This window comes from Cyclospora cayetanensis, unplaced genomic scaffold (genome assembly GCF_002999335.1).
Source record: "Cyclospora cayetanensis isolate NF1_C8 unplaced genomic scaffold, CcayRef3 CcayRef3_contig_126, whole genome shotgun sequence".
Lineage (NCBI taxonomy): Eukaryota > Apicomplexa > Conoidasida > Eucoccidiorida > Eimeriidae > Cyclospora > Cyclospora cayetanensis.
Window position 1 is genome coordinate 79,887 of NW_020312066.1, and position 21,181 is coordinate 101,067.

Sequence of the window (21,181 nt, forward strand, 5' to 3'; positions counted from 1 at the left end):
ATATGACCCAAAGTACGCATCTCAAAAGTGTGCTGGTCTACAGCTAGAAGCAGCTCTGGTCGTTTAATCGCTCAATGTTTGGGAAGAGTTGACTGACTCGTATCAAGGCTTGCCTGGAGCCACGTTCGACTGGCTCTGAATCTGCATAACTCTTTCAAGTCATTCAGTTAATAGTGCCCCCAAATCGTTGTATAATTACAACATCTTCTAAAACGTAGGGGTTGTGCCTGGCTCGCACATGGTTTCTGCTGGCTGGCTAGCTTTATTGAAGGGGAAACCCCAAGGACACCGTGTGTGATACCCGCTATTAGTCGTGAAGTAGTCGGACATTTCATTATCCACCTTCAATTGTCGCTTTATTGGAGCATTTCATGCATCGTATAACCCGTTAGGCTGCTGAGTTGACAACGTGCTCACGCTGAATGTAGTAAAAAGCACATATGTTCTGACTGTATCTCATAGACAGGGGATGGTCAGTGGAAGAGAAAAACCTGATGTTATTCGTTAAGGCAGGCCACTTAACGTCGCAACTTATTAGTAGATTTTCGTGTTGTACGTTTCGCTTGCGTGAACGCCGCCAAAGGGTTTTGTCTGCTTCAGGTGGCGGATTCACACAATTGCCGTTATGGTGAACAGCACCATTTCTCTGAAGGCTTACTCAAATATATTTACCTTTTGCATATCTATCCTAGCGCTCTGTTTGGCGCCGATTGGTGGAAGAAGGAGTCGCTTCTGACGCGTGTTAACTGGGTGTGTCTACAGCATAGTACCAATCGTTTCCCAAGGAATTCGTTTGAAAGAAGGCAAAATTGATCTTAACATGGACCCATGTGTAAAATAGGTGCAGAGGGGCTTTAAAGTAAGCCTTATCAGCAAACAACGTACTACAGCAAGTATGGGGAATGGGTATGGTGTCTATAAGCTTAGTGCATTGCGGTTGTTACACTTTTGCATCAACATAGGACTGCATTCATGTGGTGCGGGGGTATACTGAATTGTCATAGAATTGAAACCAGATATTGGTGGATGTTGTGTGATAGTTTCTGATAGGCTTAGTACACGCCACTGTAATCGGCGGGCATCTTAGAAAGAAAATGCAATTTATCGTTACCGAGTAGTCCTTTTATACCGTTGTAGCCCTATTTGGGTGCACTGCAGAGTGAGCCCTAATACGTGGGAGAAAAAGAAGTTGCACTCCATTGGAGTATATTATTTATTAAAGGATGATTAAATCTACTACGACCATATTACTTTAGTGGGCTTTTGATTAGGCATCGACTAATATCAAGCCATAGAAGCTTGCCACTACTTGGGCAATCAGAGGTTGCGTGCGTGCGGGATGCCTTGGTTTGTAGCATCTGTGACATGTCGGGCTAGCTGTATTCAGAGCAGCCATGCTTGGTAAACTCAATGTATCAATGAAACAGATATATCGTAAGGAGTTTGCGGTTTTGCTGAATAGCACGGACAGATTTAGCCGCTACATGCAACAAATGGTGAAAGAGGTGGCAGTAGTATCTATAAGTACAGTACACAGTTTTGGGGACTACAGCTTGCCACTATATCGTGTTGCATGGGTGGGAAGGGTGGGAATCGTGCTTCGCAAAGTTCAACAGCAATTCGATGTGCATAAACACACAAAGTGGTGTGCCTAAACCCACTGAAGCGGTTTACATGTCATTAACACGAAGAATCCCCGCCTTGCTCTGACATAGCACTTGCGTGGTAGGATTCCAATTTATAATTCAACCATGCGATACAAGATAGCTTTGCGTTGCAGCACACATGGATACGGTATCGGATATTCCTCCATCGACCAAATTGAGTGGTTATTCATCTAAAGCAACAGGAGTTTCAATGCTGTTAAAGTGTCGCAACATGTCCCCGAATATCCAATAACCGAGTTTCGTTTGGCATATACTGGGCTATAGCCGGAAAACATGTTAACTGGATACACCGATGCGCAAGAACGACGGTCTACAGTGAAGTCGTAATAGGAAATCCCCTTTCCTCATGGCGCTGTTGAGAACCGCGTTCTGTAGCCACTGCCAAAACATTCTCAGTGACACAGGCAAAAGCGGCGTAGTACTATACATAAGCAAGTGCAACAAGAGCAAGCAGGAAAAGCAAATTCTCCCTTTTCAAGGAGCAAAAGCTGCACACTTTCTCGTCGCCGGTTACGTAGCACCAATGCAATCGTTTTGCGGAGGAAGAAGCTTTTTAGTTTTTTTCTGCTTGCATATGGTACGCAAGGTAGGTGGAAAGAGCTTATCCTCATATAAATCCATGGAATTTCGAAGATGCCATGTCAACTGGAAGACCGTGGAGGCACAATTTACTTCCCGGTTCACACATGAAGTAAATTACCTCAGGCATAATTCTCAATATTCTTCGCTCCTGTGGGTTCACGCAGTTGGGTGAACAGTCAAAGGTTCGTAAACAAAACTAAAGCAATTCATCGGAAGCCCGTGAAAAAGGCTGCTAAATACGAATGCGAATGTATATGGGATTCAGATTAGCAAGATGGATCACTAGCGGATTATTAGTGGAAAGTAATCCAGTCTAGCCCTCGAGCTGGGGTGTCAGTGGGACAGCTGAAAAATCCAGCGCTTAAGTATGCCTCTGTATTCAGGTGGATCAGTGTGGGCTAGTGCTGGATGTGTTCCTATATGCAGAGCGAAATAAAGGACCCATGAAGTGTGTTGCTCTTATCGATACTCCCCGCGAATTTGCGTAACCCAACGGTCCACCCTGCTCAATTGTATGCCGCGCAAGTTCTTTGTGTGACAACCAGCCTGCTTCGTCCAGTGCAAAGCACACCTACAGACCATCGCGTTTTGAGACTTCTGGGAGGCTTTGGTGGGAAAATCACCACATGTCATAGTGGGTTGGGAGAGCAGCATGTACACCCGCGAAGACTTGTGAGTAGGAGGACAGAGGCAGCTGCTCAAGAATTGTTGTGGTAAACCTTAGGCGCGGAGATGCCGAACCATGATGGCACCATGTTAAAATGCGGTCATAGTAAAACGATCACTTTAAGACAGACGTAGCTCCGTTGGAAGATTTATTTCACTACAGATTTGGTATGCAAGATGCATGGAATGGTCAAAATTTTACCGGTGAGCCATAAAGGTTCCTCTACCGCCCTTAGTTGGGTACAGAAACCGACTCGATAAATGTGCATTCCTACAAGAGTACAGACATATCCAGAAAGAGAGCACTGCTAAAACACGTGTGTGCGTAACTCTCCGCGTTTTCAGTTGCACGTGCACCCACACTACACGTAGGCGTATAGCCTGTGGCTGGGAATCTTCTAGTGTCTGTGCGCTTTTATGTAATGATTTTCACAAAATCATACATCGAGCTGCACTTGTATCCACATCTCCACCAAAACCCGCATTGTCACCGCTACGCACGGTCGAATGTGCGCCTGTATTTCTGGATGCGCTTCTCTAAAGAGGGCTCAAAGGACGTTTTCAGGGGGTACGGCACTACACGAGAGCAAACCTTCTCAATGTGGAATATATTCACGCCCAAAATCTCTGATAGATGTCAAAGATCGCGGGAACGCTTTCTCGTGTGTTTCAACCAAAAGCCCTGCAGCCGACATTATTGGCTGATGCGCAGAAATTCTCGTACACAAAAAAATACTGTGAAGAAGAGACTCTTCAGAACCCCTCCTGTATCTTCAGGATCTGAGCCGCCCCTAACCTCACGGCTCCCTAGGGCCCCATAGGCGCCAGTTTAACTGCTCCCTGACGGTGCTGCACATGGAGCATCTCGCAGTCTTTAGACCCTGTGGCTCTATCGCATGCAGCTTACGCTACATCAGCGTGCACGACCGAATGATTCTCTACGGGTGTCTGCAGGTCGGCGCCCTCTACTGTAACTTCCTCTAAAAGGGATGCCAATATCTGCAACTGCTTCTCTAAGTCCCGAATGTTGTCTCGTGCTGACTGCGCCTTATCGGAAAAGCTGCTGCTGTTATTGCTGCTACTGCTGGTGGTAGTGGGGCTGCTGCTGCTCCTGTTGTCATTCCCGCAGTCGGCTCTAAACAGCTGCACACCAACCAGCCAAGCACACACGAACTCGCACACATTTATTCGAAGCCAGTAGCGCCAAACACCAGGCTCGACCCTGGAGATGCAAGCCCTACTGAAGACTCAAGAAAGGGCGGAGCGCACATTTTCCCAATCAGGAGATCCTTCTTCGGAGGAGAGCTCCTCTCCACCCCAGAGTGCTGCGAGAGCTTCTGCTGGGTCGACTACTGCAGTGGCATCTGCTGCAGGAACTGCTGAAGCCTCTGCTGCAAGACAAATACGTACAAACGCCAACGGCGAAAGCTGCAGGAAAAGCAATGAAAGGGGGCAGCAAGAAGTGTAGAAGCGGCAGAACTAACCTCTGCTGCCGAAAGATGCTGTGCATCGAGGTGCCCTTTGCGAACTTTCCTTCGATGCATGACTTCCAAACCATTCGGAGAAGAGAAGCTGCAAAAAAGAAGATTGCAGACTGCTCCTCACACAGCTTCATATCATAAAACCTAGCCGCTTACCCCCTACCTGTGTTACAACTGCGCCTAAAAGCCTTTTACGGCACAGTTTCCACAGCCAACAACAACGGCAAACAAGAGAAGGCCTCAGTAAGGGACCCCTGCCGAGCGAGCAGGGGAAGCTCCTTAAAGAGGAAGCACACAGAGGCATAGGGAATTCCGGAGGAAGGCATTGAAAGCTGACCAGTGGATTTCTCGCCAATATGAAGGCCCTTGCAACATGCCTATCCAGGCAGAAGATGCCGGATGCCAAGAGCGAGACGACTGAGAAACACGCGTCGCCGGTTGCAGTGCCCTCCGTCTGTAGCAGCAGCGTATGAACTAGTGCGCTAGCCATCGTGCTTCAGCCGCTGCCTCTGCCCTTCTCTCGGCGAGTGCTGCTCCCGATCGTGCTCTTGCTGCCGCTGTAAGGTGGCCAGATGCTCCTCTTCAGCAGCTCCTGGTGTTCAGAAGGGCAGATCAAATGGTGCTGCAGTGGCAGTCCTCGTCGTCACACTGTTTGTTGCTTCTAGTGGAGCGGGGACTGTCAAAGCCGCAGCGGCCTCTGCCGAGACTCCCAGCCGCTTCTGGTCCAGGGAGGTGCTGCGCTACTTGTGTTCGTCCAGCGAGGTACTCTCTAGCGAGCCGAGCAGAAAATCGAAAACAAAGCCGCTGATAATTTCGCGCATACAGACGCCGCTTTACGCGTGCAGCGTGCGGGATACCCAGAAACAGAGCCGCTGCGAGTGCCTCCAGGCGTCACGACACCCCGGTGCTGTTCGCCCTCGATCTTGAAGAGAAAATCTCCGGACAATACGTTGAAGGAGTATCCGCGGCGAAGTGGCGGCTTTTCATGCCACTCGAATACGTTGAAATGGACCCTCGGAGGGGGGGCCCCCTACAGGCAGCCCAGCGCTTCTGGTATGGCGACCACCCAGAGGGGCCCCCTGCTCGCTCGCAGCGCTTGCGTGCCCTGTGAGACTGCGTCGATCTAGACCCCCCTGTCGAAGGAGTAGTATCTGGGGGTTCGTTAGACTTGCATTTTATCCATGCGGGAGCGGCTACAGCCGCAGCTCCTCGCTGCAGCTCGTTGTGTCTGAGAAGCAGCCATCTGCCACAAGGCCAAGTCTTGCCGGCGGGAAGCCTTGAGGCCTCTCCTCCGTTTATCTGGCCTCATATTGTCTGCAGTCTAGGCCTCTTTTGGTGCAGAGGAGAAGCTGACAGGGGCCCCATGGAGAATCTCTCAGGCACCTCCCCAGTCTGTGCTGCGGCAGCGCCGGCAAGCGCAGCAGCAGAAGCAGCAGCAGCGCCAACAACAGGAGAAGATGCGATTCGGGGCAGGCTGACGATCGTCTTCGACCCTCTGCTGCAGCGAATTAGGCTCCTGGGGAGGCAACAGCACCTGGCGTCTTCGCAAGACTTACTGTCTTGCGAACTTTACGTCCAGAAGCATCAGCAGCAGCAAGATCTCAAGCGGCAGAAGCACGACACTCAGGGGCAGGACGGCAAGGCGGAAGCAGTGGAAAGAGACGCAGTCTTGGCGACTCGCGACGCGCAACAGCAGCTGAAGGAAATGGTGATGCAACAGTTGCTGCAGCGGCGAGGCACTTCCAGCGCCCACCCTTCACTCACGAAAGCAGCAACACCAGGAGCTCTCGTTGCCTGGAGTGTTGAAACGGGGGAACTGGCGGGAGGATCTCCGTGGGATTTTGATCTGGCACGCAATGTACTTACAGAATTCGACTGGAGCGTTGCTGCGGCGGCTTTAGAGTCTCTTGGGGCCTGGCAGCCTTCTCTGCTCGCAGCAGAAAGCCTTTGGAGTCTCTGCTTAACGGCAAACGAGCTGAGACGCTTGCCTCGATTCGCTCAGGCGCCGTGTCTGCTCGGCCTGAGGGAGCTCCGGCTAAACTACAACAAAATTGAGTCTCTAGAAGACTGCAGCCTACGCCCCTGCAGCGGCGGAAGCAGCAGCAGCGCGAATGGAGATGCAAATGTTGGCCTTCTCGTGAATCTCCTGCCTCGCTTGGAGATCTTCGACCTCAAGTACAACCGGCTTAGCAGCATTAAAGGCTTCCGCCGCCTTCTGAACGGGCACCATGCCGTGAGCACGTAGGTCCTGTCAATGCCAATGCAGCTGCTGCGCTGCTGCTGCCTGATGGCGCTGCTCTCGTAGCGAGCGCTCCTTCCTTGACAGGATCTTCTGCGGCGTGAACGTTTCCCGCCTGGTCGGTTAATCCTCTCTTCGATGGCGAAAAGCAGCATCGTGACGACGGAGCCGTCCCACGGCTTCCATGCACTGTTGGTGTGCTCAGGATCTCCTTCGGATGCAACAAAATCAGATCCCTACCTCCCGAGGAAATGCCTCTCCTTCCCTCTTTGACGTCCTTCTCTCTCTTCGACAATCTCTTGGGTCGACCTCAAGATGACGCTACGCGGGAAGAAACACTCGCCACCGATGCAGATGCTGCACGGGATGTGCTGAAGGCAGCTGTCAAAACTATCGGCGATCACTTCCCAAAACTCGAGGTGCTTCTAGCAGGCCTTAGGCTCTCAGCTCTGCCCACCCTCCCCTTCTGAGGCATTGCCTCCCTTCGCAGTTCGAGGCACAGCCACACCTTCCTGTCGGCTTAGTTTCGCTGTGTTTGAGGCTTCCGCAGGAACTGTATCTCTTGGGCAACCTGATCGCTGAGCTACCCAGTTTTGAAAGTGCGTTCGTGCCGATGCTGCCAGTTGTGTGCGGATGCAATGAAAGCATGGTGCTGCGAATTCGCATGGCTGCGCTCCCCCGTTGTTTGGATATGTAGGGGGTGGTAGTGGTGCTAGGGGTGGAGGTACCTCCGCTGCTTTTGTTGTCGCTGCTGCTTCCTGCAACGCTGCGGCGTAGCTTTCTAGGGGCTATCCGGTGCCCCCCCTACATCGTTTGGCGTGCAGCGCGCAATCAGTGTCTGTATGACGCATCATAGAAAGGTGACCCCTGCTGCTTGTCTGCGGTGTCTACGCAGCTTACCGTGCGGTTGTCTCTGAAGGGCTTCCTCACCTTGCTTTTCTTGACGGTGCCGCTCTCTAATCTTACCTTCGCGTGTTGAGGGTGTATTATTGGTACGGATCAGGGTTGGTGACGGGGGAACTCTGGTTTTTTGTAAAAGCACTTCGGGTCTGAACGGCCTGGAGGTGCGGCAAGCTCTTCTGAGCCGCAGAGCAGCCTTAACTCATGCAGCAGTGGCTGCTCGGTAATGCGCCATTGCTTGTGCGCTTATGAAGGGCCCTCAGTTTGGTATGCCGGGACACACATGCTCCCTAACTGCAGAAGGTTCTTGTGGTAACGCTGTGTCGCTATGGCACTGTATATAGACACACTACCAGTCACGGATTTAGACAAGGCATGTAGTCACGTATATTTTTTTATTTCTATGGGTGTATTCATAGAGATGCAACAGATTTGCATCGCCCATAAGCATATAATAAATTCTTTCACGCTGTGATCGACTAAAAAGCCGTTGAATGTGTGGATTCGACCATCCCCACAATTCGACGCAAACAACGCTGGCTTTCTAGTGCAGTAAGCAGCACCTACACGTCACAACTTACCGCTCTAACCCTAGAAGACAGCAGTACTGAATCTCAATTTCCTGGGGAACTAAGATGCATGATGAACCGAAAGAGGCAGTGCCATCATGACACAGGTTGCTATAGGGCTTCTTAAGCCGACCGGTGTAGCGGGGAACCGCGAAGAAACAGGCTCTACAGATATCTATGCATCTGCTTGTCACAACCTCTGGCAGGAGAGTCTTGCTTGCATTTCGTTCGAGAACGTTTTGAATTAGCACCTTCTTGCGTGCCTCGATGCCCTTCTGGGCCATACTCTTCCCAGTCCATCCTCTCCTCTCTTATTGCCGCTCTCTGGGTTCTCTCCTTTTCAAAATCTTTGCCTTTCGATGACAAGGACTATCTATTTGAGCCGTGTATGTACGTCCACTAGAGCCCATGGGAACTAGCCCCTCTACGGACACCTGTGCCAGGGTTTGAGGACGCAACTTGCAAAGTGATGCCTATGGCAGAACCCCCAAACAGAACAACGACACCGTTTTCGCCACAATATAATCATTGGAGTTTTTCCATGCTGCTCCCACTCCGTGGGATCTTGGAATCGCACTGATTGCGGGGAGAAGGGTTAGAGCTTTTGTAACCTCTTGGCACCCAGCACGCTTACTTGCTGCCCATATAGGAGCACATCATGGAGCCGCCATACGGCCACACGGTATTTATCCGCTGCATATGCTGAAGTGAGCGCCATCTCCATCGTAGATTCATCTCTCATTACTGCCCCGAAATTCGCAGTACGCCGAGCAAGGGTGACAGTCAAGCGCTAGCTTTGTTTCGCCAAAAAAATACATTTTAGTCCCGCTGGGATCCAGTGCCGCACCAAAGACATGGTGAGGAACGCACTCTTGAGTGCCTCATGAAATTTTAGAAACGCGAACGGCACGAGAAAGGAATCCATACAAGCGATGGCATCAAGAAAATCCGACACGAAGAGGCAGCCCAAGGGCACGCCCTCCTATGCCTGTATTATTTTTTGGCAGACGCTCGAGATCAAGCAACAGCGCCAAAAGTCGTGCTTTTTTGGTTAGAGGGGATAGTCAACACCTAAAGGCAGGCTGCTTCGGACGGACAGTAGGCGAAAAGAAATGCATGGGCAAACTTCGACGTACGTTAACGTTGTTACAGTTAATTAGGCAAACTCGCTATGGGGTGCAGTCCGGGAGAGGTGCGAGATATGCACTGGGAAGGACAATTAATGGAAGGAAAGCAAACACCCATACAGCGAGCGTGAGAGAGGAGCTGAAACCGCCAATCAAGAGATGATGAACTGGAGAGACGGCAAGGAAGGGCCAGGACTAAAAGCACCCATAAGGCAGCTCTCCTGAGGCCTTCCAGAGACGAGGATGTGCAAAACGTGTATCACATCCTTGAATGCAGTCCGATAATCTCGGAGGACCTGTGTCAAACTGCCCCTGTTTCTCTAAAATATGTCTTTCAGGGGTTGTGCTGTGTGTTCCAGGCTCCCGTGGCACTAGCTAAGATCACAGTGCGCGTGTATACGTGTATATGAAGGCCACTAATATTCGCAGGTAGGTTTGGAACCCCCGAAGGCGCCAATTTGCCGCGAAGGCAGACGGTCTTGGGAGAGGCGGCGAAACCATGATCCCTCGATAGGCAAGCTTTTTAGAGTCTTCCAGTGCATGAGCGAGGCGCAGAACGGTTTCATTTTCGCAGGAAAAAAGGCATAATAGAAACTGCAGCGGTCTCCGTCACTTCTCCAGCTCCACTGGAGGCATGAACCACGCGAGCATCAGTGCCACAGAGCCGCCCGAGAGCACCCGTATGCGAATAGCGCGGCTTGGTGGAGATGTGTTCAGTTTCTTCTTGAGACACCGCAGCATGATTTTATGAGCGGTTTCTCCCCGAAAGGGACTTATTTGCCTTTTCTTCCCCTTCCTTACCCCTTGTCATCGGCAGGGGAGACCACCCTGCAGCCTTGTGTCTAACCACTGAGGGAGGGGCCCCTCCGCCGACAGAGGCATCCCAGCGGGCAACCGATTGTTCAGCGTCCTGTCTTGAGGCAGCAGTACTACGCAACTCCTAAATGCATATTTTTCCCCCTTTACCAAGGAACCAACCTCCGAACGCCCCTATTGCAGTATTTTCAAGTCCGAGGCGGGGTGTCTCGCGCGCAGGTTGCTCGCTCCGTTCCGTCCAGCGAGCTCCGTGCGATCCAGCGGCCACCGACATTCGCATTTCCCATGAAGAATAAGCACAGGCGTTAACAGAGGGAAGGCTCCCCCTGAGCAGCAGAAGCTGCTGCAGCGTCACCATGTGGGCACCCCACGACGGTGACGTGATTCCCCTAGCGCCTCAAGGTCTACCCTCGCTGCCGGAGGCATTGCTCTGCGTTTCAGACCTGAGTGACTCAGACGCAGTCGACGCTGCGATATGCACGGCTCTAGAGAGACTGGACAGCGCCTATCAGAACAGAGCTGTGGAGTGCTTTCTATGCGGCAGTTCCGCCCACACTGCGAGTGCCAGAAACAGCTGCGCAAAAAGCAGCGGCCAGCTCCCGCGAGAAGTCTATGTGCGTCGCCTTTTGCTGGCGTTTGCGAGAGACGTGGAGGGCTCGTGGCTAGAGCAGCTGGAATGGTTCCTGCTGCACTGTGCAGCCTGCTGTTGCAGCTACCTCTCCGCGCAAGAAGAGCTGCTGCGCTCCTTCTGCTGCCACAGCAGAGATCAGGAGGCTGCGGTTTTCCTCTACAGGGAGTGGATAGCGTACGATCTCTCGCGGCTTATGCGATCGCTTCACGCCCTACGGGAGTCGCTCCCAGCAGCAGCAGACGCGCGACAAGAGGCAACGCAGAACCTGCAGCAGAAATCCGAGAGTCGCAACAGGATCTACAGCAACAGGACCTACAGCAACAGCAGATGCAGCAACACGATTCTTGAGACAACCGTGGCGCAGCTGCTGCTGGGTGCTGGCCGCCTTCTAACGGCTCGGACAGAAACCTCGGCGAACGTCTTGCTGTGCTTCCTTGGGGAACGTCTGCCGCTGTCTCAGCTGCTACAGCAGCTGCTGCTTCCACATCCAGACGAGCTTCAAGCGAGACTCACGCCTGCCGAGCAGGCACTCGCCAAGAGGCACCCTCGGCCCCCCTCTTGGCCTCCAGACGGTGGATCCAAGGAGACTTTGTTGTTGCTTTCACACCAGACTAGGGGGCTGTATCGGCTGCTGGAGGAACTGCAGCAGTTGATGGGGCAGCAGCAGTTGATGCGGCAGCAGCAGTTGATGGGGCAGCAGCAGTTGATGCGGCAGCAGCAGTTGATGGGGCAGCAGCAGTTGATGCAGCAGCAGCAGTTGATGCGGCAGCAGCACGCAGCTCCCACAGAGCAGCAACCTGCGCAGCGGCGTGTGCAGGAGCCGCTGCTTGGTGTGCAGCTGTTGCCTGTGGACCCCCTACGACAGCAGGAGGGGGAGAGTGGCGTTCTTCAGCTGCAGCAAATGCCGCCACATCAGTGCTCGAAGGAAGGGCAAGAAAGGCAGCAGCGCGAGGTGCTTCAGCAGCTCCTGCAGCAGCAGCACCCATGGGGAGACATGCAATTGTCGCCGTTGTGTCTGCTGCTGCCCCTCTTGCCAGATCCCGTGCAGTGTATGATGGCCGCTGCAGCACTTACCGAGCAGAAATCGGATCTGCTGCTACCACAGCTGCTCTCCCTCCAGTCGCACTGTCTGCTAGCGCTTCGTGCAGTGTGCTGTGGCGCCCTCCATTCGATTGCTTTGACGCAGCAGCACCTGGTGCTGCAGCAGCTGCGTCCGACAGCTGCTGCTGGTGCGAGAGCTGCTGGCTGTAAGGACAGCACAGAGGGGGTCGAGGCGACACCACAAGGCCCCACAAAGCTGCTGCAGATCGTAGAATTCTGGCTGAAAGCGCTCGCATCGTCCTGCTACAGCCTCGTGTGCAGCAGCGGCAGCAGTAGCTGCTGTGTGGAGCCGTCTCTACAGCCGCAGGAGGGAGAAGGAGGAGACGGGGGAGGCCGTCTAATGGTGAACGCTTCGCAAGAGAATCTAGCCGTTTTTTCCCAGCTTCTCAAAGCCCTGCATGCCCTGTACATTGTTTTGCTGCCTCGGGTGCCTCCAGCAGTTTGCGCAGTGCTGCGGCAGCAGGAGACACCCGACGTGCTGAGGCCGCAGCTCTCGACTCGCCGAGGGGAGCGCACGCACATGCAGCAGCAGCAGCAGCAAGAGCAGCAGCAGCAGCAGCAGCAGCAAGAGCAGCAGCAGCAGCAGCAGCAGCAGGAACAGGAAGAAATTCAGCAGGAACGATGGCCCCGCTGCGCCTCGGTTGCTGCCGCAGTGGCGGTGTCTTGCTGCAGCAGCAGCACCAACAGGAGGGCTGGGGAGGGAATAGTCTGCATGCCCTCCGCAGAGAAAGCAGCGGCAGACGCAGGAGGGACTGCAGCAAGGCGTAGACCAGGAGAATCGCGAAGCAGCGATGGCTGCAACGGCGTCAACGCCGAGGTCGACGTGTCTGAGGTGTATAAGCTCCTGCTGAGCGTGCCTGGAAATGCGGAGGTGCTGCCGCTTTTGGGAGCCGAAGCCACCCGTCCCCTATCTCTATCCCTGCTGCAGTGCCTTGCGACTCCTGTGGGAGCTGCCCTGTTGCTTTTGAAGCAGAGGCTTAGACACAGCAGTGAGGCTGCGAGCAGCGATGGCCTCTGTGAAGGCGACGTGCAAGGCATGCCCTTGCGGGGGGGCGCAGACGCAGCAAGAGCAGCGGCGTCACCGCTGCAGCAGCTTCAGTGTTCTGAGGAGCAGCGAAAACAGACACGGGAGCAGCAGCAAGAGCAGCAAGCGGAGAACCAACAGGCGCAGCAGATTGTAGTCGACGACGACTACGTAATGTGGCTGGATAAGGACCCTGGGGTCTATGAGGCGGCGCCTCTCCCGGAGGAGGCGCTGCCGAACGCACGGCCTTGGCGCGTTCTTCCGACTGGAGGAGGCGCCGGAGAAACAGCGGCAGCACCCTCAAGGAGCGACGCTTCGGCAAGCCAACATGTGGTGCTGCAGCAGGAGTTGCAGCAGCAGCAGCAGGAGCAGCAAGTGACGCCACAATCGGAACAGCAGGAGGGGCCAGAAGCGTTTATCGATTTTGCGTGTTGCTGCAATGAGGCGTTGGCGCTCGTGCAGAAGGTGTTGTCTTGCCCTCCCGTAAGAGCCGTATGCCGCTGCAGCCGTACCAGAGGGCGCAGCGCCAGCGGCAGTAGAAGCGGCTACGATATGAGCGATGCACGCAGAGAGACGACTGCTCCTGAGAGTCGGAGGCCTTGCCCTTCGCCCAGTGTTGCCGGATCTGCACCTGTTGGTGCTGCGTCTCCCGAAGCGGCGGCTTCTACTGAGACTGCTGCTGACGGAACGGCTGCCTCCAGTGCCGAGGTGTGCTGCGGCAGCTGCTCCGCGAGGGCCCTCCGAGCCGAATGGCGAAAGGCGTTGAAGCGCTGGCAGCGGCTTGGGGAGGCTCTTGCTGCGGTGCTGCGCCGATTTGTTGGCGCAGCGGGAGCAGCAGCCACGAAGGGCCGTCCATACGACTTTTTTTTCGATGGCCTCAACAGCGGCACCCCTGGAAGTAGCAGAAACAGCTTCTGCGCTGAGCCCGAGCAGCAGGCACCTCGGCTTCACGCGTGTCTCTCAGCTCAGCTACAGCTCGCCGAGGCGACGGCGGCAGCCGCTGTTGCTGCAGATGCGGCAGAAGGAGTCGTGGAAGACTCTGAAGAAACGCGCGAGATCGACTGCAAGACAGACTTAGGGGCATCCAGGGTCGCTTCAGGGCGTTCCCAGGAAGTGGAAGGCAAAGAAATGGTGGTAGAGGTGCAATACCTTGATTCAGACGAGAGCTGCACGCTTTTAACGGCGCCGAGAGACCCCCTCCCTGGCGGTAAGAAGGGGGCATGTCCAGCGACGGCAGTAGAGGCCGTGGGTTCGCCGGCACGACAGAGTGGTAGCCAGGAGGCGTGGCACGTCACGTTGGAGGACGTGGATGGAGTCGCGGATTTCCTCTCTCTCTTCGACGAAGAAGAGATTGAACAGCAGATGCAACAGGCCGACGCTGTGCGTACAGCAGAAACAGCAGCCGCAACTCAGAGCCAGTGGATAGAGGAGGAGCTGCGGCAGCAGCAGCAACAGCAACAGCTGCAGCAACAGCTGCAGCGGCAGGAGGTGAGGGCAGACCATGACGTATCCGGTACAACAGACGAAGACTTTGGGGATGCTGCTGCTGCCGCTGACGCGGTTCTGTGGAGCAGTGGCAGTGGCGACGAAGAGGCTGCAGGGCAAGCAACGAGCGCAGCGGCGGAGCCCGGAGTGGGCAGCACGCGCAGAGCCTCTGTGGTGTTGCTGTCAAGCGACAGTGATTCTTCAGGGGAAGGGAGCGTCGTTCCGGTGAACGTGTCACAACAGCGCCTCGAGAAGAAGCGGGTTGGCACGCACGCAGCTGCGAGAGAAGCAGAAACAGCAGCCTCAGCAGCAGGAAAGGGTGGAATCCGATGGAGAGAGGAGAAGTCGTGGTATCGCTCAGCAGCGCAGCGAATGCTGGCACGGCAGGTGGGGACTCTCGGGGGGAGGCATGCCTTCCTTCCGCGCAGCCGCATCGACAGCAAAAATCTGTTCAAGTCCGTTCTAAGGAGGCAGAAACACTTGACGGGCGGGGAGGGCGTCTGCAGCGCCACAACAGCCCTATCCGAGCGCAGCAAACAGCTCCTGGATATTCGCAGGGAAGCTTACAGGGAGGCAGCAGCGGCAACTGCGGCTGCTGCCGCCGTTCGTTCGCCAGAAGGAGGAGGAGATGCGGCTCTTTCCGTTGCTGCTACCAAGCCCAAGCGTCGGCGTCTGACTGAAGAGGGCGCAGAAAAAGCAGCAGAACGAGCAGTCGCGGAAAAGCAGCGCAGCAGTGCGCGATTCCAACAGCGGGCAAGCGCAGCCGTGGCTGCTATTGGGCTTCCAGCCGAGGATCGCCGTCCAGCTGTCCGTCTGCTCTCCCCGTCTTGTGCTGGAACTGTTGGCGCTTCTAGAGACGGTGGCAGGAGAGCCTCGGAGCAAGAGCAACAAATTCGACAGGTGCAGGAGACTCTGCAGAGAGACCGACGAACGTGGCGGCAGCAACAGAGACAGGCGCATGAGACGGCTCGTGTGGCTCTGTTGCGATTTCTCTGGAGCCTGCTGGAGACGGATATCTTCTCTCTTGCATCCTCTCCCCAGGAAATGTCGCTGGCGGAGGCTTCAGCAGCCGCCGCAGCGAGAGACAGCAGCAAGCGCTTGCAGCCACAAGTTGCCGCGCTTGCTGCCGTCTCGAAAGCACATCCCTTGCCCCTCCGCTTCGACGCACTGCAGCGGCTGCAGCAGTAAGTTGCTAAAAACTTTGCTTTTTTTCTGGCACCGCGGCTGTCTGTGGTATCCTAGAATGACTGCAAAAAAAGCAAGAGGGGCCTTGGTTGCAACGGCCTCCCTTCATGGCTTAGAGGAAGGAATATATTCCGTGTAGCATTCCGTCGAAACGGTATTCTCTGTGGTCCTTGCTGCTTCCTCTGCTCTTGCTGCTGCGCTGCAGAGGGAGCCTCCCGCTGCTGCTCCTGGAGTGCCTCTACGCCTTGCGCTGCAGCCTGCGACAGAACAGACTCAGGGGTCAGCGGTGTGTTTTGAACCGTTTGAGGAACGCTGGATCGCAGTGGACTGCCGCAACTTTCTCTGTGGGGACTGCTGCAATGGCTGCCTCTGCCACTGCTGCTGCTGGGGGCAGATATGCGGATGTCTACGCGGCAGCCCGTGCTGCCGCTATGGGAGCCTCAAGCGCAGCCACAGACACCCCCGTTTTGAGGCCTGGCGATCTGCTTCTGCTGATTCCCGAGACACCGTTTTTCAACAATGGAGAGGTCGTACCAACGCCAGCATCCCCCATTTCAACGGCAGCATCTGCCGCACAACAGAAGGAGACAGAAGAAGCGAGTAGTTGGTGCGGCAGAGTCATTAATAAGCGGACAATCAGACCTCGAAACGGATACACGATTGGTACGGAGCGGTGGCTGCTGTTCTTTCTGCTTGTGCTGCGATCCCGCCGCAGCGGCGGGAGCCTTGAGGTGTCTGTTGTATCAGAAGTGCGCTTGCTATTGCGATGCCTTGAGGCTTCGGATTCAGGCAGTGCTCTACAGCCAACCAGCGCTTTCACAGGTTGCGTCTGCTGTGCTTGCAGGCGTTGTAGAGGCCTGGAGTACCCCTGAGCAGCGGCAGGAGGGGCTGACAGTGCGGCTACTGCTGGGTGCCTCCGTGTCCATCGCGGTGGAGCCGCAGCGAGTGAGTCAGACATATTCCGAAGCTGGTGCTAGTCCTCTTGCTGCTCCTAAGATTTTTGCGCGGGCTGCTTCTTTAGGAGTCTCTAGGCAAACACATTTGGAGCATGGAATAGCCTTGTCTGGCCGAGCATCAAGGCAGCCTTGCGGTTTGCTTGCTGCCCTCAAAGCGGCTGCAGCGGATGTCTTGTTCCCACACCACCAGCGGCAGGGAGGCGTCGGGTGCTGTTGCACTGTGCTTCTAGGTTGACATAAATACACGGGGTGCTGTAGTGCCCCTCTGGAGCACCGGATATATGTATATATATATATATACATATTTTGGATGCCCCTTCGTTGTTGCGCCTGCAGATAAACTCGCTGCGTTTAGAGCTCAATAGCAGCTGGTGGCTCTTCGTGCTGCAGAGCCTGACGCCGGTGCTTCGGGATGTTATGGGGCTTTTCCAGTGCGCCGCATGCCCTTTTGTGGACTGTATTTTAAGCCCCTTTCGGGTGACGACACAGCAGCAACCGCATTCACGGCAGCAGAGGCAGGGCAGCAGCGCAAATCTGCAGCTTCTGAAGTGCACTGCAGACGCTGCGGCACCCGTTCCAGGTGCCGCCGATTTGCTTCTGCAGCTGCGCCTACAGCAGCATCATATGCAGCGAGTTGCCACAAATTACCGACTCAACAAGTCGCAGGTGAGTGCGTGAAGAATTGGCAAGGGTGCATGCCTCGCTGGATAGATCCATTTGTATGAACGGAGCTCATGGCTAGCTTGTGCGGTGTAGCGCGCAGCAGCAGCGGCTATGACGAGAAGCCTCGGTCCAAGCTGCAACTAGAAACAGCCGGCGTGGCATGTGCTGCTGCTGCCAACGGCCTTCGTTGTGTTCTTTGCGGGGGAACGGGGGGGCTGGGGGATTCGCTGACGCCTGCTGTAGTGCAGTTGTGGTGGCGGTTGGAGTGCGCGCATGCGTGTGGTTCTAACCACAGGCAGCAGCCGTTTCTGGACTGATCGGAGGTTCTGCCCCAGTAGGCCTTGTGCAAGGCCCTCCAGGCACTGGAAAGACAACAACACTCCTAGCGTTGCTGGCTGCCGTCTACGGGCAGCGGCGGCAGTATCGGCAGTTTGCTGCCGCGCCGCGCAGCACGCGAGACAGTAAAGCGTCAGGAGCAGCAGCAGCGGGAGCGGTAGCCACAGCAGAAGGCAGCAAGAAACTCCTCGTGTGCGCTCCCTCTAATGCAGCAGTGGATGAAATAGCTGAGCGCATCCTGAGAGACGGGCTGCTAGATGCGTCAACCGGAGACATCGTGCAACCTGCCTGCCTGCGCATCGGTACATCAAATTACCCCTCATGCGGACTCTTTAGGATCATGTAACCAACTGCTCACGCTAGATACACATATTTGCATGCATACACACTTGCAGTAGCAGTTAGGGAAGAGGGGATACCAGAGACTCCTTTGCTAACATGTGCCTTCCATGTGACCTGCCGTTCCATTTCCACGTGCTCACTGCAATTCCCCACCCTGCGCAGCAGCGCATAGGCTCTGGAGACAGTGGTTTCCATTGTGTGTGTGTGTGTGTGTGTTGTGTTTTTAGGCCACCTCGAGCGAATACGCCCCTCTGTGCGGTGCATTGGCTATGATGCCGCTTTCACCTCTTTGCTGCAGCAGAAGGAGGCGGCACTTCGGTCGAAATTTGCGTCGGAGATAGAGTTGCTGCAAAAGCGGCGGCAGCAGCTGCAGCAGGAGATTGATGAAATGGAGCGGCAGCAGCACCAGCAGCAGATCCTGTCTCAGCATAAGCAGCAGCAGCAGCAGTTCCTGCAAGCCGCTGCACACATGCTCAGGGAGGAGGGGCAGCCAGCAGAAGCTGCAGCCGTAGCGGCAGCGGGCAACAGCAGCGCAAGCAACCTCCTTGGCGGGGATGCCTCCCCCTCGAACAGTAGCCTTGCAGCCTCGTCAGTTGTTTCTGAGAGATCCCAACAGCCGGCGCACCAGAGCCCACAGACCAAAACGGAGGTAATGCGCTTGCAGCTTCAGAATCGACTGGCAGAGAAGAGACGTCTGGGGGACGTGCTGCACCGAAAGCGCAGAGGTCTACAACTCCGACTGGGGGTTCTCCCCCGCCTTGTAAGACGGCATTTGGTGGCTTCCGCAGATATAATCTTTTCGACGCTGTCGGGATGTGGTTCAGAGATCCTTGATCCTTTGTGCGAAGATGAGAGTGACGTCGATTTTGCAGCAGCAGGTGCACCGGAGGGGGGGACCAACATCATTGATCAGCGTCGGGGAAAGAAGCTTATTAGCAGCCCTAGCAGCAGCAGCCTGAGCAGCGACCTTCATTTTGCATGTGTTATTGTCGACGAAGCTGGGCAAGCCACGGAAGTTGCCAGCTTGATTCCTCTGAGGCTACGCTGTGATCGGCTTTTCCTCTTCGGCGATCCCCTGCAGCTCCCTCCCCTCATCTGCTCCTTTGCTGCGCAAGCCAAGGGCCTTGGAAGAAGCCTCATGGCGAGACTCGCTCTTTGCTGTCAGCAGCAGGAACAAAAGGCTTGGGAAGAGGACGAGCAAGCGCAGACAACGCAGCTCCAGCGAGAAGTTGCCTTTTACTTCTTGGCAACGCAATACCGAATGCACCCGCTGATTGTCGAGTTTCCGGTGCGAAGCAACATCGGCCCCTGTTTTTTTTAATCAATCGCTGCTTCTCAAATGCATTTTTTCTGTGCCTACCACGCCCAATACCCTCCCCCTTGTCTTTCCCACACTTGCCGTTCTGTGCTGCTCCTTTTTAGGAGCAGGCAGCCAGTCGGCTAACTACCCCCGAGGATCGCCACCATCGCAACTCTTCACCTCTGTGTCTGCTCTCCCTTCCTTCTGCGCAGTTTCCCTTGCTGTAACCTCTCCGCCCGCATTTCAAATGAATTCTGCCAAATCTTCCTCCCTTCTCTCAAGCGCCTTGCTAGCTCATGTTGCTTTTCTGCCGCTTTCAGTGAGTGTGTCAGTCTCTTCGCGTGCGCGTTACCTGCGCACGCGCAAGAATTCCATCCGTCTGTCGCTGTGAGATCGCCACGCAGGGTCGAGTCTTCTATGGAAGCCGCTTAGAGACCTCCGAATCGGTGCTCCAAAGAGGCCCCCTACCCGCGCCACTAAGGGGGGCTCCGCTACGCTTCTTTCACATGTGCTGTTCTCCACGCCGAGAGGACGAGTATGCAACAGCAGCCACTGGAAGTTCGCGATTCTCGTATTGCAACAGGGGAGAGGCCCTATTTGTATCGCAGCTCGTGATTCTGCTGCACAAAGTCTTCCAACAGCAACAGAAGGAGCAACACCTGTCTCTTGCAGACGTTGGAATTATATCTCCATATAGGGCCCAGGCCGAACTTATCCTGTTCTTCCTGAAAGAAGCTCCCGAGCTCCGGGGCGTCGCGCTTCCCGAAACAGACACTGTCGATGCCTTTCAAGGGAGAGAGAAGGCGGTGATCATCGTCTCGTTTGTGCGATCAGGAGCACCCCAAGCAGCGCCTCAGCAGCAGGAGGATACACTTTGCGGTGCGTGGGGGACCACGGAGGGGGCACAGCAACAGTTGCCACTCGATATTTTCGCCCTTCAGAAGCCCCACACTGACGCTTCAGGTTCCTCCACAACACAAGCAGCAGGGGGTGGGACAGGGGCATGTGTGACAGAAACACCTTCGGTCAAGAGGCGACAACTGGGGTTCGTAGCAGATGAGCGGCGGTTGAATGTCTCTCTTACGAGGGCTCAGAGAGCTTTGTGGCTTGTTGGGGATGCACTGTTGCTGGAGAGCAACCCTTTGTTGAGACGCCTTGTATCTTTCGTGAAGTCCGTGCCAGGGGCCTGCATAGACGTTGTGCAGCAGCAATCAACGCGGCAGCCTCAGCAGCACCAGCAGGAACCGCAGCAGCAAGTGGAGTGGACACGAAAGGCTGTGACAAAGGAGGATATCGACGCATTCTTTGCAGCCACGTTGCGACAGACCATTAAGGCCAACATGCAGCAGCGGCTTCAGCAGCAGCGGGAGCTAAAACATCTCGAGCGGCCACTGCCTGCGTCACCTGCTGCTGGTAGTGTTGGCTCTGCTGGCGTCAGCACCCTCTCTCGAGTCAGAGACTTGCCCCATCACAAGAGGGCCCGAGAAACTCCAGAGGCGACAGCTGCGCCAGCCACGGAGCGCACAGATGCCAGCAGTGACACCTACAGCAAGCAGTGCACCGGCACTAGAAGCACAGGAAAAAGCAAAGCCGTCGAAGACAGCTACAACGAGCGAGGGACTGCACCGCCAACGCAGCTCCCCAGTCCTTCTCTGGTTCCAGCAGATGAGACCATGAGGCACCTCGACAACAACCGCAAGCAGCGGGGTCAGCAGCAACTATCCGCCGAGTCGCAACTGCAGGATGCAGCAGCAACCGTTAAAGGCAGCAGCATCAGAAGCATGAGTAACAGAAGTATTGGGAAGAGCAGTAGCAGCAGCAAACTAGGGGGTCCCAACATGATACGGCGCACCGGAGGATGGACAACCCTCCGTAAAGGCTCTTGATGAGGTGAAATTTATGGTGTTCTCGGCGACAACGACAGAAGCCGTAAAAGAACAAGCCGTATGAGAACCCCAGGAACGCAGCAGGGACTACAAGAAATGCAGCCGGCAAAGGCTGCTGCACGCCGTTAGAACGGCAAAATGGGTTAGGATTACAGGCTATGATACATCTTCCTCCTGTGTGGTGCTCGCACTGGTCGTTCTGCTTGGTGACAGCAGACCCTGAAC

At 55.1% G+C, this 21,181-nt stretch overlaps 1 protein-coding gene across 1 annotated transcript; it reads left to right on the forward strand.

Annotated features, from left to right (window-relative positions):
* The first annotated feature begins 10,403 nt into the window (after positions 1 to 10,403).
* On the forward strand, positions 10,404 to 20,956 carry LOC34621064. The gene is made up of 12 exons (XM_026336410.1): positions 10,404 to 11,434; positions 11,618 to 12,291; positions 12,505 to 13,121; positions 13,161 to 14,557; positions 14,729 to 15,472; positions 15,730 to 16,136; positions 16,318 to 16,418; positions 16,766 to 17,095; positions 17,514 to 17,730; positions 17,998 to 19,058; positions 19,475 to 20,703; positions 20,878 to 20,956. Exons 1-12 carry the CDS (start codon positions 10,404 to 10,406, stop codon positions 20,954 to 20,956), a joined length of 7,887 nt encoding a protein of 2,628 aa, XP_026192195.1.
* The last annotated feature ends 225 nt before the right edge of the window (positions 20,957 to 21,181 follow it).

Coding starts and splice junctions, on each gene's coding strand:
- LOC34621064 (XM_026336410.1), top strand. CDS start 10,404: ATGTGGGCACCCCACGACGGTGACGTGATTCCCCTAGCGCCTCAAGGT. Junction 17,096..17,513: donor ACCGACTCAACAAGTCGCAG/GTGAGTGCGTGA, acceptor CAGCGGCGGCAG/TATCGGCAGTTTGCTGCCGC. Junction 17,731..17,997: donor ACCTGCCTGCCTGCGCATCG/GTACATCAAATT, acceptor TTGTGTTTTTAG/GCCACCTCGAGCGAATACGC.